Source organism: Cyprinus carpio, chromosome B12, assembly GCF_018340385.1.
Source record: "Cyprinus carpio isolate SPL01 chromosome B12, ASM1834038v1, whole genome shotgun sequence".
Lineage (NCBI taxonomy): Eukaryota > Metazoa > Chordata > Actinopteri > Cypriniformes > Cyprinidae > Cyprinus > Cyprinus carpio.
In genome coordinates, this window is record NC_056608.1 from 12,926,772 (window position 1) to 12,943,993 (window position 17,222).

The 17,222-nt window shown below is 34.7% G+C and overlaps 1 protein-coding gene across 1 annotated transcript; it reads left to right on the forward strand.

Moving 5' to 3' along the window:
* The first annotated feature begins 1,066 nt into the window (after positions 1-1,066).
* Positions 1,067-15,495, forward strand: LOC109067076 (macrophage-capping protein-like). Its single transcript, XM_042735425.1, has 9 exons — positions 1,067-1,202; positions 6,704-6,897; positions 9,117-9,271; positions 10,550-10,711; positions 11,224-11,373; positions 11,838-11,924; positions 12,115-12,250; positions 14,579-14,667; positions 14,963-15,495. The coding sequence occupies exons 2-9, from the start codon at positions 6,705-6,707 to the stop codon at positions 15,026-15,028; spliced, it is 1,038 nt and encodes a 345-aa protein (XP_042591359.1). The 5' UTR covers positions 1,067-1,202; position 6,704; the 3' UTR covers positions 15,029-15,495.
* The last annotated feature ends 1,727 nt before the right edge of the window (positions 15,496-17,222 follow it).

A 17,222-nucleotide genomic window follows, 5' to 3' on the forward strand; every position in this document is an offset into this window, starting at 1 on the left:
AGTGACAAAGTATGTAAATTACATTAATTAAAGGGATAGGTCACCCAAAAATGATTTTTTTTGTTTTTTTTTTTTTTTGTATATAGTGGTTTGTAAGAAATGTTCCCAGACCAAGAAACGTAGTAAGAACATGACTTAAATCCATGTGACATCAGTGGTTCAACTAAAATTTTACAAAGCTATGAGAATGTTTTTTGTGCACATTTATTCAACAATGCTTCATTTCTGCGAGTGCAATCTATTCGAAAACAGCAGCAGCAGCACGTTTCTTTGTGGTATTTTATTTAATCAAAAATATCTTGTTTTGTGTTTTGAAGATGAACATTAAGCGTTTGGAAAAACACGAGGGTGAGTAATTCGAGAATTTTCATTTTTGGGTAAAATATCCTTTTAAGGCTTAGACTTAATCATCCTTAAATGTCAAAGTTTTGCAGAAGTGTCTTGTAGCACAATGTCCTTTTGAGATGAATTGGTAAAGTGCATGGTATTGTTCGCTTCAGTTTGGAAACACATGACTTGTGATTCAATGGGCTGTGTGTCAAGGATACACTTCTGTTTTACAGTCTGTCAGACGTATAGGAAGAGTTATCTCCCACTGAATTTCTAAATGAAGATGTGCAGTTTCCGCACATAGATGTGTTCCAAGGTATTTTGAGCCTCACAGGTTCTTGTTTTTAATAAACCACTGAAACCACAGTCCAGCCCCTGGATTTCCTGTGCTCTTCTGAAAGTCTGAGCGAACGCAGTCAGTCACAGCCATTAAGTGCTGCATTTTTTTAAGCTGACATAACTTTTTGCTATGACTGACTTATGTATTATATTCATTTGTTTTGTTTTCATGGGCAAGTCCTGACATTATCACGAATGCTTTGTGAGTGACTGGGTGTGACTCTTATATGTAACGAGAATCCCATGATTTTTAGATATTTTCTTCTACTTCGGTCCACAAAGTCCAGGTCTTCCTGCAGGCAAATTCAGTCAAATCAGGTCATGCTTTTGTTAACAAATCTGTGAATGTCACTCTCTGTGCCTTAGGCTTTTTTCTCATTTCTTGGCATCTGTTAGTTTAGGCGGGGGTGTATTCCAGGGGGCTGGCCCAAAAGTAATGCAGGAAGTGATTTGGTACATTTAGCCTCTTCTACAAATTCTCTTCCTTTCTTTCTCGATACTCTACAGGGTTCCCCAGCTTCAACAGCAGCAAGGTAAGGACTGTAAATCTCCTCAGAAACTCACAAGTTATACATGCATAACCCTCAAAAACCAGGCTGTGCCAAAACAGTTCTGCCAAATTCATTTTAGAGCAAAGGAACTTAAAGCAGAGAGAACTTTAAGCAAGAGAGACACTCCCAAAGCTCCACAGCTTAGTGCTTAGGCTCACATCTAGCTTATTTCTTATAGTAAATGTGCACTCAAGGGGTTAGATTTGAAAACATGTTTGCTGCTCATTACCACTTTAAACATAAAAGTTTGTCAAATTTAGTAAAAGAATTTCAGGTAATTAGCTGGGCGAGCCACAAAAACTTGTTAAAATTAATAAAATTATAAATGAATAACTGTCTTGACTTGATAATAGTTTTGCGTATGGTTCTTCTACTGATTCGTATTTTCTGGAAACCATCGTTTTTGGTCTACATTGACTGGTCATTTTTCATAAAAATTATTTTTGAATGTTTTGTTACAAAGAAAAGTATAGAATTTCAGCTAATTAATATGATGAGCCACAAAGAATGGTGTGAAAACTAATAATTCATAATTAAAAATAAATTATAAATGAATAACTGTTTCGACTTGGTAATAGTTTTGTGTATGGTTCTACAACTGGTTCTGAGCTTCTGAAATTTAGAACTTTTTGTCTTAGAAACAAACACCATGTTTTACCGTGTTTCCTCCATCAACTCCCTCTGATGAGTGGAGGAAAGATGGATGGTGCCTTGCAGTAATTATCACGCTAGTGTTTAGCATTTGTCAGGCAACCCGACTCTCCTCGCTGTGGGGCGTCCTCGGCAGGGCCGCTCGGATTATTGCCCCGTGTCTAGTTACTGGACACATATAAGCTAACCAGGCCAGGTAAACTCACACACACACACACACACACACAAACACACTGGAAAAGGCAGAATGGAGCCGGACTCAGAAAGCATGGCAGAGCAGGCCGAAGGAGTTTTACAGTTAAGTGGACAAGTGTATTTCTTAGTTTCGAGTGCGCTCTTTACTTATCAAGAGAGACTATGAGCTTCTGTCATCGCTGTCTTCACATTATGCGCATGGGCCCTCGTTCCACTATCCTGCGCTGTACCTGAATGTTTGTCATATTTCATGCTGTTCTGTAGTAGATAGCAAACTGCTTTTTTTTAGTGCAGTCCCAATATTGGTGATCACTGTTAGAAATTTTAAATGTTTGTTGACCAATGGGAAAATGGGAGGAGTGTTTAGGAAACATGTCTGAAAACAATCCTAGTGCCAGAACACGAATAACTCTCCACTATGGTAATTGAAAATTAGTGTATTAAATTAGTATGCCCAAATTAGTCATTAAAGTGTACATTTAATGGATAACTTTGCACTGGTAACATGGTGGATGTAGTACGTCTGGATTGCATTCATACAACACACACACATACTTTATATAATATTTTTTAAAAGTCACAATGTAGTTATAAGGCTACCTAAATCATAGTACATACTCTGGAGCTGCTTCCGAAATTGCATACTGTCTGAATTATGTCCATGTCAGCTATTTTTTATTGAATGGGGGTTGCTTCCTGTTTCAGTCAGACAGTAAAACGGATCAGGCCCTAGTCATTCCCAAGTATTATTATTTTGTGTGTGTGCCAGCTTGCATGTTCTCCACACTGTGGTTTTGAATGACTCACTGTAGTTGTATGTGTCAAAAACATTTTCGACCACTTTAAGACACTTTCATATCTGTTTACATGAGAAGCCAGAATTAATTCCTGTGAGGGTGGGGTGTTAAAGCCCACAATGAGGTGGAGCTGTTTGATCAGTGAGGTCAAGACAACATTTCATTATTTGATTATGACATGGAGGGCAAATATAACTTCAGTCTAATCAGATTAATAGCTTAATGTAATGTAAACAAAATCTCTATGTGTTCTACCACACTTCATCATATGATCATTTTGAAAAGGTTTTCACGATGTTTTATGACTGAATGTCTTGTCTGGCTTGCTTCTTCTTTCTCATTAAAACATCTTTAGAAATGACTAATGCTTACTGACTAGTGGACTTTAAATATAGCATACTGTGTCTTGTAAATTCTTTAAACTGATCATAAAATTTGTATCATAAAGTGATGAACTAGGAGAAGCCAAAGCTGAATAATAGCAATAATGAGGGGGTAGTTCTCAGCTAGTCCTTCCTTGTAGTCTATGAGGTGACATGCCTGGATGGTGAGTAAACAGAAAATGTTGCACCGAATGAACAGATAAACAGGGAGGAGTAGCATCTTTTAATTCTGCTATTTGTGTTCACATTGCATTCACTATGTGAGAATATTCTTTGGCATTGTGAAACTGGATGGTCTGGCTTTGTCTATAGCATGTCTTGAAGTGACATAAAATAACATGCACCTCTGAAGCCTCTTCTTTACATTCTTTACCATCACAAGAGGAGCCTAATTAGACTGACTGATTAAACCATGCCAATTTATTTGCAAAGCCAATATTTATGTTGTAAATCCGCACGCCTGTCATAGATGATATGCTATCTAATATCACCAATGATTGATTTAGTTTGGTTTCCATTCTAGTTAAAGCATTTGATAAGATAATAAGCTTAGCAGACCATTAATATTGATAAGTGAGCTTAAATAGCTTAACAACAAAAAATTGAATAATGCCAAGGAAGGAAATGAAGAAATCTTAGGAGGAACCAGAACTCCGCTGTGGATGTCTTCATCCTTGGGCTGGTACATCCTTATTGTCTTGAGTGTTTCTTTGGCAACAGTATACTGGAATCTACATACGTTTTAATGTGTGCTGCCATTACGCTGTGGTGACTAAACAAACAGATTTCCAGAATCCAGATCATGTGTTTTGGTAGTCAATTTACTGACAGGTCAAAGAACCAATCAGATAACAACAGTCTTTTACTGATAGCTCTGTTGGCAAATTAGTGAGAGGAGTACAGCTACAGTGGAGTAGCCATCTGCCCACAAGCCAAATGACTAGTAGTTTATATATATATATATATATATATATATATATATATATATATATATATATATATATATATATATATAAATATACACTACTGTGCAAAAGTCTTAGGCATGTTAGTATTTTCACCCCAAAGAATGGTGTTCGTTCGCCTGTTATTTAATCTTTTGCTGTAGTGTCAGTAGAAAATATCAGTTTACATCTCCAAACATTCATTTTGCCATTAATTTTAATAATAATGTAGTGTTATTTTTGAATGCACAAGCAGTCTGACAACAGCTGGTGCTCCACATGGAGAACTGATCTCACCATCTTCGAATCTGTCTGTGATTACATGAAGAAACAGATGAAACTGAGACAAGCTAAATCCAGAAGAACTGTGGTCGTATCTCCAAGATGCTTGAAGAAACCTTCCTGCAAAGCTACCTGAAAAATAATGAATCAGACAGATTCGATGATGGTGAGATCAGATCTCCATGTGGAGCACCGTCTGTTGTCAGACTGCTTGTGCATTCAAAAATCTCACTAGATTATTATTCAAATTAATGGCAAAATTAATGTTTGAAATGTAAACTGATATTTTCTACTGACACACTACAGCAAAAGATTGAAGTGTCCAAACACCATTTTATGGGGTGAAAATACTAATGTGCCTAAGGCTTTTGCACAGTACTGTATATAAGACAAACTGTACATCAACATGTGAAAAAAAATCTTGTTGAAAATACTGTAAGACAGTGTATATCAATGTGTGAAAAGAAACATTTCCTGTTAAAGAAACAGATGCAGTATGTTTTTTTGTCTTTTTAATTTAATGGATGTACTTTCCTTACTCTTGAATATACACTACCATCTAAGTTTGGAGTGATTGAGATTTTTTTTAGGCAAATTAATACATTATTCACATTGATACATTAAAGTGCTCAGATGATTCAGTAAAGACATTGTTACAAAATAAATGCTGTTATTAAAATTGATACATTAAAGTGTTTTGATGATTATGTATTTTTTCAACATTGATAATAATAAGATAATAATAATGTTTCTTGAACAACAAATCAGCATATTAGAATGTGACTGAGTAATGGCTTGTGAAAATTCAGCTTTGCCAGCATAAATGGCTTATCCAAATAAATTAAAATAGAAAACAATTATTTTAAATAATAATAATAATTTTCAACCAATATTACTGTTTTTACTGTATTTGTCATCAAATGAATGAAGCTGTTGTTCTCATAAGAGACTTCATAATTCTTACTAAATTTATTTATTTATTGTTTTACAGAATTGGTTTAAAAAAGAACAAATAATCATTTTATTTCGAAGATGAGGCCTGAAAGCTACTCACATGTATCATTATATGGCAAAAGTATGCTAGTTTTATGCTATTCCAGTGTTTGTCCTTCAAGGTGACCAGTATTTCCTAACCTTTTTACTTAACTTCCTTATTTAACAACACTTATGAATCTACTCATTCACTCATTAAGGTACTTATCAGTGGAGTACTATCTAACACTCCTGAATCAAATCATCCACTCATAATGTTACTCATCACTGGAGTACTATTTAACACTCCTGAATCAACTCATCCACTCATTAGGGTACTCATCACTGGAGTACTATTTAACACTCCTGAATCAACTCATACACTCATTAGGGTACTCATCACCAGAGTACTATTTAACACTCCTGAATCAACTCATCCACTCATTAGGGTACTCATCACCGGTATACTATTTAACACTCCAGAATCAACTCAATCACTCATTAGGGTACTCATCACCGGAGTACTATTTAACACTCCTGAATCAACTCATACACTCATTAGGGTACTCATCACCAGAGTACTATTCTACACTCCTGAATCAACTCATCCACTCATTAGGATACTCATCACTGGAGTACTATTTAACACTCCTGAATCAACTCATCCACTCATTAGGGTACTCATCACCAGAGTACTATTTTACACTACTTAATTAACTCATTCACTCATTAGGGTACTCATCACCGGAGTACTATTTAACACTCCTGAATCAACTCATCCACTCATTAGGGTACTCATCACTGGAGTACTATTTAACACTCCTGAATCAACTCATCCACTCATTAGGGTACTCATCACTGGAGTACTATTTAACACTCCTGAATCAACTCATCCAATCATTAGGGTACTCATCACTGTAATACTATTTAACACTCCTGAATCAACTCATCCACTCATTAGGGTACTCATCACCAGAGTACTATTTTACACTACTTAATTAACTCATTCACTCATCACTGGAGTACTATTTAACACTCCTGAATCAACTCATCTACTCATTAGGGTAATCATCACTGGAGTACTATTTAACAGTCCTGAATCAAATCATCCACTCAATAGGGTACTCATCACTGGAGTACTATTTTACACTCCTGAATCAACTCATCCACTCATTAGGGTACTCATCACCAGAGTATTATTTAATTATTTAGTATTATTTTGATCCTCCCTTTCTCACCGCTTTTCTGTTTCTCTGCAGAATGCTCCCATTTCAGGCCGCTCCAGGACAGTTTGCGGATGAGGTCAGACAGCCAGGACTGAGATGCTGGCGAGTGGAGAAGATGAAGGCTGTTCCTCTGGCCCAAGCTGAGGTGGGGGCTTTCTTCAATGGTGACTCCTACCTTGTGCTGGATAACCGGGGTGACCAGGGAGCAGACCTCCACATGTGGATCGGTGAGATGATAGCTGCTGATTTTCTCTGTTGGTTCATTTCGTCACTTCCCGTGCTGTCTGAAAGACACAGGACACTTTCAGACACTTTCAGTATGTAGGGTGACATTATTTCATACTTTTAATAATAATATCTAATGTAACTACATTTTTTTTATGATGATGATGGTTTTAAAGGGACTGAAGATGTGGCCAGAAAACACATAAGCACCTCAACATTTATACTTTATTTCACATGCCAGTGACTTAAAGATGATTGAGTGTTAATATATATATTGTAACTACAATATATATATATATATATATATATATATATATATATATAATATACTTTTGACAGACTTGGTCACTATGAACTATTTTTTTAAGGAAAAAAATAACAAACATTCTTGAATTCTCTTTTATGCTCCTTTGTACTTTTGTTGCTTATAGAAAAATAGTCACTACGAAATGTTTTTTGTGGAAAAATGTGCTTACTTTAGTCTTTAGAATATTTTTTACTACTCTCATTTTTGTCCCCAAGTAAATAAATATTTTTTTATTACCTCTGAAGCTTGAAAGACCTGGTTGTTATGAATATTATTTTTCTGAAGCTTGAGGTTTCTGGTTTAAAATCTGTTATGTTCCATAGAACAAAATTTCATCTGGGTTTGGAATGACATGAGGATGATTAATGAAGATATTAGAATTTACATTTTTATCGAAATAGCTATATTTATTATTCAGTGTTAGACATTTCAACAATACAAACAAGAAGACTACACAAACAATAATACCGGTTGTGTCATAATTGTGCTTAGCATTTAAATAATGTAAAATACACCACAAGTTTAAAGAAAGAAATGACCTATAAGAGTCAGGGACAGTCAGAATCATTTTCATCATGTAGCGGGGTTATGCAGTCTAAAAGACAATAGAGAGACAATAGCCTGCTGAGTTAAATGATACGCTTGATCGGACAGTCGAGTGGGCCTGACCCAGTCTGAGTGAGCACACACAAAGATGGGATAGAGCGGCTCATGCACATGAGAGAGGGATGAAGAGGGAAGAGTCCCAAGGGAAAAAGCATGGGGGATGTTTTCATAGCTCATTAATGTTTCAACAGGCCCGTGACAGGACTTCAGTCAGGTCTATTGTCTTATCCAGTCCTTTAGGTAACACTAAGCTGGTTGTCTGCATGATGAGCCATTTTCTCCCATGCATTCTCGTTAGCCATGCCTCATCCATAAACACCCCCATCTCTTCATTACTCAGAATACCTGGTCATTGGCTTCCATAGTGTGGAAAAAAATAAATAAAAATACTATGGAAGTCAATGGCTACCATCAACTGTTTGGTTCCATTACACCTACATTCTTCAAGGTGTCTTCTTTTGTGCTTAACAGAAGAAACTTGGAACAACTTGAGAGTGAGTAAATGACCGTTTTCATTTTTGCGTGAGCTATCTATTTAAGGTAAAAAACAAAATCTTGATTATTATAGTTGAGATCACAGTTGTTTTAGCTGCTGTGTAAAATTTGGAAACATGAATTTATTAAATAAATAAATAAATAATAATAATAATAATAATAATAAACCTTTTTCAATAGCATATTTCGTTGACTCTAAAGTATGATTACCATGAAAACAAATACAAACAATGTTTTTAAAAAATAATAATAATAATAATTATGCATTCACAATTTATTTTTTGAGACATCATGCTTTTATTTAACAGTTTTAAAAGTCTACTTCCTTAAAATTATAATTCTATAATGTAAAAAGCTTAAAAATAATTATGTGTATGCATTTAAATGGATAATATAAAAAACCTCACAACTGTAAAAGAGCAGGTGGTGCTTGGTTCAACACAATACATTCCGTTTAAAGCCATAATCATAACATTTGGTTAATCGCCCAGTCCTACTACAAACTGCTTTTCATTTAGGTAAAACAGCTCAGCATCTGGTTTATCAGCCCAACTGTTGCTCAAAGTCTATTGTGCAGATAGAGGAAGTGGTTGCGTTGGTGGCATCTCACAAAGGGCAGAATTGTGCAAAATTGTGCTAGTGTTAACATGAACAGCAATTCCAGAGGCAACCATGCTGGCAGAATAATTTAACTGTTCTGCCTAATTGCCTTCACTTATCTGTTTTCGCTGACATTTTATTGGCATGTGAATTCCATATTATGTTGAAAAGACTGAATATGTATTCATATTCTCTCTTCTTTCACCTTTTTAGGAGAGAAATCATCTCGTGATGAGCAGGTAGCTTGTGCCATGTTGGCTACACAGCTGGACAACTTCCTGGGTGGAGATCCGGTCCAGCACCGGCAAGTTCAAGGCTACGAGTCCCCAGAGTTCATGAACCTTTTCCCCCGAGGTGTCAGCTATAAGGTGAGAAGTCAGATAATGTGAACACACACAACCACACAGGAAAAATGGTATAGAGCTGCCACTGGAGTGGTACCCTAAAGTAAAAAAGTTAAATTTTTTACCTTATTTACCCTTAAAAGGTACATATTACTGTCTTATACAGTACAGGTCAAAAGTTTGGAAACATTACTATTTTTAATGTTTTTGAAAGAAGTTTCTTCTGCTCATCAAGCCTGCATTTATTTGATCAAAAATACAGAAAAAAAAGTATAATATTGTGATATATTATTACAATTTAAAATAATTGTTTTTAAATTTATTATACTTTAAATTATCATTTATTTCTGTGATGCAAAGCTGTATTTTTAGGATCATTATCACATGATCCTTTAGAAATCATTCTAATATGATGATTCATTATCAAAGTTGGAAACAGTTCTGCCGCTTAATATTTTTTCAGAACATGTGATACTTTTTTAGGATACTTTGATGAATAAAAAGTAAAAAAAAAAGTAAAAAAGTAAAAAAAAAAAAAAAGATGATTTAGAAGAAGCTATGTTTTTAAAATATAAATATTTTGTAATAACGATATACACTGCTGGTCAGTAATTTGGGGTCAGTCATTTTTTTTTCTTTCTTTTTTTAAAATAAAATCAATACTTTTATTCAGCATGGATGTGTTAAATTGATAAAAAATGATAGTAAAGAAAATATACTATTAGAATATATATTATTAGATTTTTTTTTTATTTTGAATAAATGCAGTTCTTTTTAACCTTTTATTCATCAGATATATAAGACAGCAGAACTGTTTCCAACACTCATAATAAATCAGAATATTAGAATGATTTCTAAATGATCATGTGATAGACTGGATGTTACATGTGACACTGAAGGCTGGAGTAATGATGCTGAAAATTCAGCTTTGCATCACAGGAATAAATTATTTTTTAAAGTATATTCAAATAGAAAACTATTATTTTAAGTTGTATTAATATTTCACAATATTACTGTTTTTTTATGTATTTTTGATCAAATAAATGCAGGCTTGATGAGCAGAAGAGACTTCTTTCAAAAACATTAAAAATAGTAATGTTTCCAAACTTTTGACCTGTACTGTATGTAAACTTAAAGTGTACATAATACATAGCATTTAAAAGGGTACTGCCCCCAATGACAGTTTCTGATGTATACAAATAGACTTGATATAAAACAAACTGATCGTTACAGTTATACTGTACGCAGAATTAAATTAAAGAGGGCTTTTCTTTGCATAGTCACGCTCTTTTGTTTCTGCAGGAGGGAGGCGTGGAGTCTGGCTTCAGAAAATCACAGTCTGGATCTGGACCCGTTAAGAGGTTATACCAAATCAAAGGGAAGCGTAACATAAGAGCCAAAGAAGTGGATTTGAGCTGGAAGAGCTTTAACAAAGGAGACTGCTTTATACTTGACCTGGGCGAGGTGTGTGTATTTGTGGCTATTGTCTATTGATTATATGTCTCTGTATGTACAGTTTGATTCAGAAATTTGGGGTCAGTGAGATATTTTTTTAAAGAAATGATTAAGTGACAGTGAAGACATTTATAATGATATAAAATATTTCTATTTTAAATACTGATCTTTTGAATTTTCTATCAATCAGTGTCCTAAAAATGAGTACAGTGTTTTCAACACTGATGATGATGATTAGTTGATGAAAATATTTCTTGAGCACCAGATCAGCATATTAGAATGGTTTCTGAAGGATCATTTGACACTAAAGGCTGCTGAAAATGTAGCTTTGTCATTGCTAGAATACATTTTAAAATTTAAATTTAAAAATTGCAATATTTTACAATCTTAATGTTTTTACTATATTTTGGATCAAATAAGAAAGTATTTGGATGCTGGAACCACACAAAAATGCTTTCAACAAAATGTCAAAGCATGTAGCGTTTATTTGAAATGAACATTTAAATGTTTTTATTCTGCAGACGATTGTGTCATGGATAGGATCTCAGGCAAACATCTTTGAGAAGCAGAAGGTGAGGGAGATCGCCGCTCTGATCAGAGACACCGATAGACACGGCAAAGCCCAGATCACCAGCATCAGTGAGGGAGATGAGACACAGGAAATGCTAGAGGTAACAACATGCCAGAACACTTATTGTTGAACTTTGCCCTTCATTGATTCTTTAGCTTTACAGTTCTCTAGAATCCTAGTCTAATCCCCGGTTGAAAAGTCTGACATCTCCTGTCACAGTTTCCTTGTCTAAAAATTCCCTCAGTACCTATAAGTAAACAACAAATGGTGATAAAGTACTAAAGTACATTTAACAAAAAAGTCACGTTTCTAACCTCTATCTACATAACAAATTCCAAAATCCATACCATGGCCAGACAGTGATTCATTTTTTCTGAATCATTAAAATATTGGTGGCTGGAGACTGTAGAGTTTTTCAAATCTCAGCTTAGAAGTGTGCTATAAATATTTAATGCTCATAAAGTGTGTTAAGAGGAAGTAGAGGTTTAGACCCGGAAGAACTGTTATCAAAACGTTTTTTTATTTTTTGCACTCAAATTAAATTTCTTCTGCTACAATAAAAAGGTACTTGGTCCAATGCCAGAGCTGAAAGAAAGCACTCCAGAGGAGGACAGCCAAGCAGATGCATCCAATTCTGCCTCCCTCTACAAGGTACCACAACTAGCCTTGTATATATTCATCTAAATTGTGGAGGATTACATGTGTATTTTGATGTTAGATATCTCTCCCATACCTATTATGCACATCTATTTATATGATTCAAAATTCATAAAAAGTATTACATACCTTGTCATTCCATTTCATGTGCATCCAATATATAAAAATGGTCAATTCTTCATAGGTTTCAGATGCAACAGGGTCGATGAAGTTGACCAAGGTGTCAGAGAAAAGTCCATTTGCCAAGGACTTGCTGGTACGTGATGACTGCTTTATCCTGGACAATGGGGCCAATGGAAAAATCTTTGTTTGGAAAGGTAAGAAAAATTGTGTGTGTGTCATAATAACTTAGAATGCAGCTAAAATAGTTTAATTTGTGTATCTTTTATTATATTAATACCTTTTATTCAGCAAGAATGTGTTCAGTTGATTAAAAGTGACACAGTAAAGACTGCTCTGTGCTGTGCATTGTTACAAAATAAATGCTGTTCATTTGAACTTCATCAAAGAATCCCCCACAAATGTATCACAGTTAAAAAAAAAAAAACCCAAAGAAATAAAATAAAACATAAGCAGCACAACTGTTTTCAGCATTGATAATAATACTACTAATAATATTACTATGTTTCTTGAGCATCAAATCAAAATGTTAGAATGAAGAATCATGTGACACTGCAGACTGAAAGAATGGCTGCTGAAAATTAAGCTTCACAATCACAGAAATAAATTGCATTTTATTTTCACAATATTACTGCTTTTACTGTATTTTGATCAAATAAATAGAGCCTTGGTGAGCATAAGAAAAATAAAAAAAACTTTGGAATGTAGTGTATTCTTACTCACAATTTCATGGAAATATTTCATTGAAAATAAGTTGTTTCTAAATAATTTATATATATATATATATATATATATATATATATATATGTGTGTGTGTGTGTATATATACATAATAGTAATATTAACAATAATGATAATAATAAATGTTCCTTTAGAAAGTTAATTATTTTCCATAATGTAATGATAAAAATTAAACTTTCATATATTTTAGATTCATTGCACACCAACTGAAATATTTCAGGTCTTTTATTGTTTTAATACTGATGATTTTGGCATACAGCTCATGAAAACCCAAAATTCATATCTCAAAAAATTAGCATATTTCATCCAACCAATAAAAGAAAAGTGTTTTTTAATACAAACAAAGTCAACCTTCAAATAATTATGTTCAGTTATGCACTCAATACTTGGTCGGGAATCCTTTTGCAGAAATGACTGCTTCAATGCGGCGTGGCATGGAGGCAATCAGCCTGTGGCACTGCTGAGGTGTTATGGAGGCCCAGGATGCTTCGATAGCGGCCTTAAGCTCATCCAGAGTGTTGGGTCTTGCGTCTCTCAACTTTCTCTTCACAATATCCCACAGATTCTCTATGGGGTTCAGGTCAGGAGAGTTGGCAGGCCAATTGAGCACAGTAATACCATGGTCAGTAAACCATTTACCAGTGGTTTTGGCACTGTGAGCAGGTGCCAGGTCGTGCTGAAAAACGAAATCTTCATTTCCATAAAGCTTTTCAGCAGATGGAAGCATGAAGTGCTCCAAAATCTCCTGATAGCTAGCTGCATTGACCCTGCCCTTGATAAAACACAGTGGACCAACACCAGCAGCTGACATGGAACCCCAGACCATCACTGACTGTGGGTACTTGACACTGGACTTCAGGCATTTTGGCATTTCCTTCTCCCCAGTCTTCCTCCAGACTCTGGCACCCTGATTTCCGAATGACATGCAAAATTTGCTTTCATCCGAAAAAAAGTACTTTGGACCACTGAGCAACAGTCCAGTGCTGCTTCTCTGTAGCCCAGGTCAGGCGCTTCTGCCGCTGTTTCTGGTTCAAAAGCACACGCCTGTGCACGGTGGCTCTGGATGTTTCTACTCCAGACTCAGTCCACTGCTTCCGCAGGTCCCCCAAGGTCTGGAATCGGTTCCTTCTCCACGATCTTCCTCAGGGTCCGGTCACCTCTTCTCGTTGTGCAGCGTTTTTTGCCACACTTTTTCCTTCCCACAGACTTCCCACTGAGGTGCCTTGATACAGCACTCTGGGAACAGCCTATTCGTTCAGAAATTTCTTTCTGTGTCTTACCCTCTCGCTTGAGGGTGTCAATGATGGCCTTCTGGACAGCAGTCAGGTTGGCAGTGTTAGTTCAGAAATTGAGTAATGAACCAGGCTGGGAGTTTTTAAAAGCCTCAGGAATCTTTTGCAGGTGTTTAGAGTTAATTAGTTGATTCAGATGATTAGGTTAATAGCTCGTTTTAGAGAACCTTTTCATGATATGCTAATTTTTGAGATAGGAATTTTGGGTTTTCATGAGCTGTATGCCAAAATCATCAGTATTAAGACACAATAAAAGACCTGAAATATTTCAGTTGGTGTGCAATGAATCTAAAATATATGAAAGTTAAATTTTTATCATTACATTATGGAAAATAATGAACTTTATCACAATATGCTAATTTTTTGAGAAGGACCTGTATATATATATATATATATATATATATATATATATATATATATATATATATATATATATATTTACTCACAATTTCATGGAAATATTTCATTGTAATTGTTTTTTTTCTTTGTAATTGTGTGGAGAAAATGCAGAAGAGAAGAGGGCTGCTCTGAAAATGGCAGATGACTTCATTCAGCAAATGAATTATCCCAAGATGAAAACACAGGTCAGCTAATGTTGTTGTGTTTGGCTGCTCCAACAAACAGATTTTTAGTTTTGTTTGGTTATGTGCACATAAAATTCTTATAATGAGGGCGAGTGATTTACAATTAGATTTACAGTATCTATGTTCTAACTTCATGCAGCAAGCAATCTTGCAGTGGTCTACAAACATATTATTCTATGTTCATTGTCTTTGTTCAGTCTTTTGAGGCATAATGCAAAAGAATTCAAAATCTTGACTTCATAACATGACCCCTCACCCATAAATCTGTAATCTATAAATGATTTTTGTCTTACAGGTGGAGATTTTACCACAGGGCAGAGAGACCGTTATCTTTAAACAGTTCTTCCAAAGCTGGAATTAAACCACATTTCACTGCATGATCGGAGAATAAACTGCACTCAACCAGCTGTCAAAAGATTGTAATTTACTTCAACTTGCTACATTATAAACAAATGTACAGTTTTATTAAATAAGATCAGCTTTTATTCATGGAGGGTTGCAGTAATAATGCATATGAGTGAGAGGGGCTTTACTATGTGTCTGTTACCATATTTTTATGATTTTAAAAGGTGTTTATAATGATAAATACAAATTTTGAAGAACTTGTGATTATTTTCCACTAATTTTATTTAGAAATTAAAACGGTTGCAACCTTGATAACCACAAATCCCTGAGTACCGCTTCTACTTAAAAACAGAATAATGCTACTAACCATTTTTCAAGCCAACGCGCAATTTTAAAGACTGCTTTTTTCTTTATTTCTTCTTCTTTTTTTACTCATTTTGTGTATGTAATTGGAGCATGGCAATAAAAAAGCATATGCAAAAACTGCAGAGAGTTCTGGGATTCTTTTTCAGATGTGCAGTTCTGCTAATGCCCTGGAGTTCCCCTTTAAGACAGGTAAGATAAGATGACACAGAAGTTACAGCAGATAAGGGTCATGTGCAGTCTATCAGGGCATGTTACCACATAAACTCATGTCACAAGAATTCAGAGCTTCAGGTTTATTTCATTGTAAACTTAAATACACATGTAGCTTGCTCTGTTATGAGGTCTTTTTTATTATGATTTTTATTTATGAATTATAAAGCTTTATTTTTATTCTTGCTGTTTTGCTTCATAAATCTGAACTTTGGATAGATGGAGGAATAACATTTATCTCATGGCTTCAGAAAATGTTCACCTACTTTTCATATTAATCAGTGTTAGTGTAATACTGATAGGGTATGATATTATTCAGAATGTTATCAGCAGGGTGGAAAAATGTCAGAATTTAAGAATACTCCCCCTTACAGTTAATCAATTACAGGGCTTGCAAAAGAAATTGTGTTTTCCAGTCAGCCTACCAAAATGCATCACTGCCCTGATGACTGTGGTGAAAAGTGACATAAAATTCCTTCCTTGATTCACATTGTGAATTAAACCGATCAGGTGCAGTTCGGATGCACACATGTTATCACTGAGGTGCCATGTAAATTTATTTTTACAGATGTCCACGTGCTAAAAAGTTAGTTTTTTGAAAGATTCATGAATTAAAAGATGGAAAATGCCCATTACCACTGTAACAGTGTTGCCGCAGGTTGTTTTTCATGTCCGCGGGTTGAAGCAACCCCAATAACGTGTTGGGAATTTTACCGGAGGATCCCTGCCGAAAAACTTTGTCTAATGGAATTTTTACAGGGGAACACCTCTTGAAACGTGACTGTGCAAGTTTTGAGTAGAAGTTTTGTTGTGAAAACCTGGCAACCCTGATCTCATCTTTATGTCATTTGAGGGTGGGAAAACACTGTTACTAGGATAAAGTTCATGCCATCAGCAGCTGTATCTTAAGCAGATATTCAACATTCCCCCCGATAAGCTCAAACATGATTTACACAACATGCCTTTATCATTAGCCTACTTTTTTGGCTGTTATTATATAGCCTAGATACTTGCTAGTGAACAAACAACATTGAAAAATTTATGAAATGCATGAACTTCTGGGTCATTCCTGGGATTCAGTAATGTTTCAATCCCCCAGACTTTTTAAAGACATGGTTCATCAAAATGAAGTGTTAAAAGCATTTCAATATACTTTGATCTGCCCCTTATAATCACTAAAAATAATTGTTGCATTTTAATAATTTTTTGTATAAAATAATGTCTCATAAGCATTTTGTCACCTCCCTGAGGCACTTCGTTTAGTTTGCACTTAGTAAATCTGTGTTCACAGTTTATTTTTTTTTTTGATGTTAAAAATTTATTTGTGTTCCTTTCTTGTTAAAAATTATTTTAAATGTTTTAATTTTTTGTTTTTTTGTTTTTCTTTTTAAATTGAATATTTTAAAAAATTTTATTTGAAAATAACAGACTCCACCCATATATGACATAATTTTCCAAAAATTACATCCTTCAGGTCTCTTTAATATCCTATATTAATATAATACTTTCTATTTTTTTTCTCCAACATTTTATTTGAATCCATAAGTATATAATGTACTTATTTTATTGTTATGGTCTACTTGAGGAGCAGTGGACATTTTAAGTGAAGAAGCACAACCTCATCAATATATGTA

Excerpts from the sequence above, each read along its gene's own strand:
- LOC109067076 (XM_042735425.1), top strand. The coding sequence starts at position 6,705 with ATGCTCCCATTTCAGGCCGCTCCAGGACAGTTTGCGGATGAGGTCAGA. Across the intron at positions 6,898-9,116 it reads AGACCTCCACATGTGGATCG|GAGAGAAATCATCTCGTGAT; the intron begins GTGAGATGATAG and ends TCACCTTTTTAG. Across the intron at positions 10,712-11,223 it reads TTATACTTGACCTGGGCGAG|ACGATTGTGTCATGGATAGG; the intron begins GTGTGTGTATTT and ends TTTATTCTGCAG.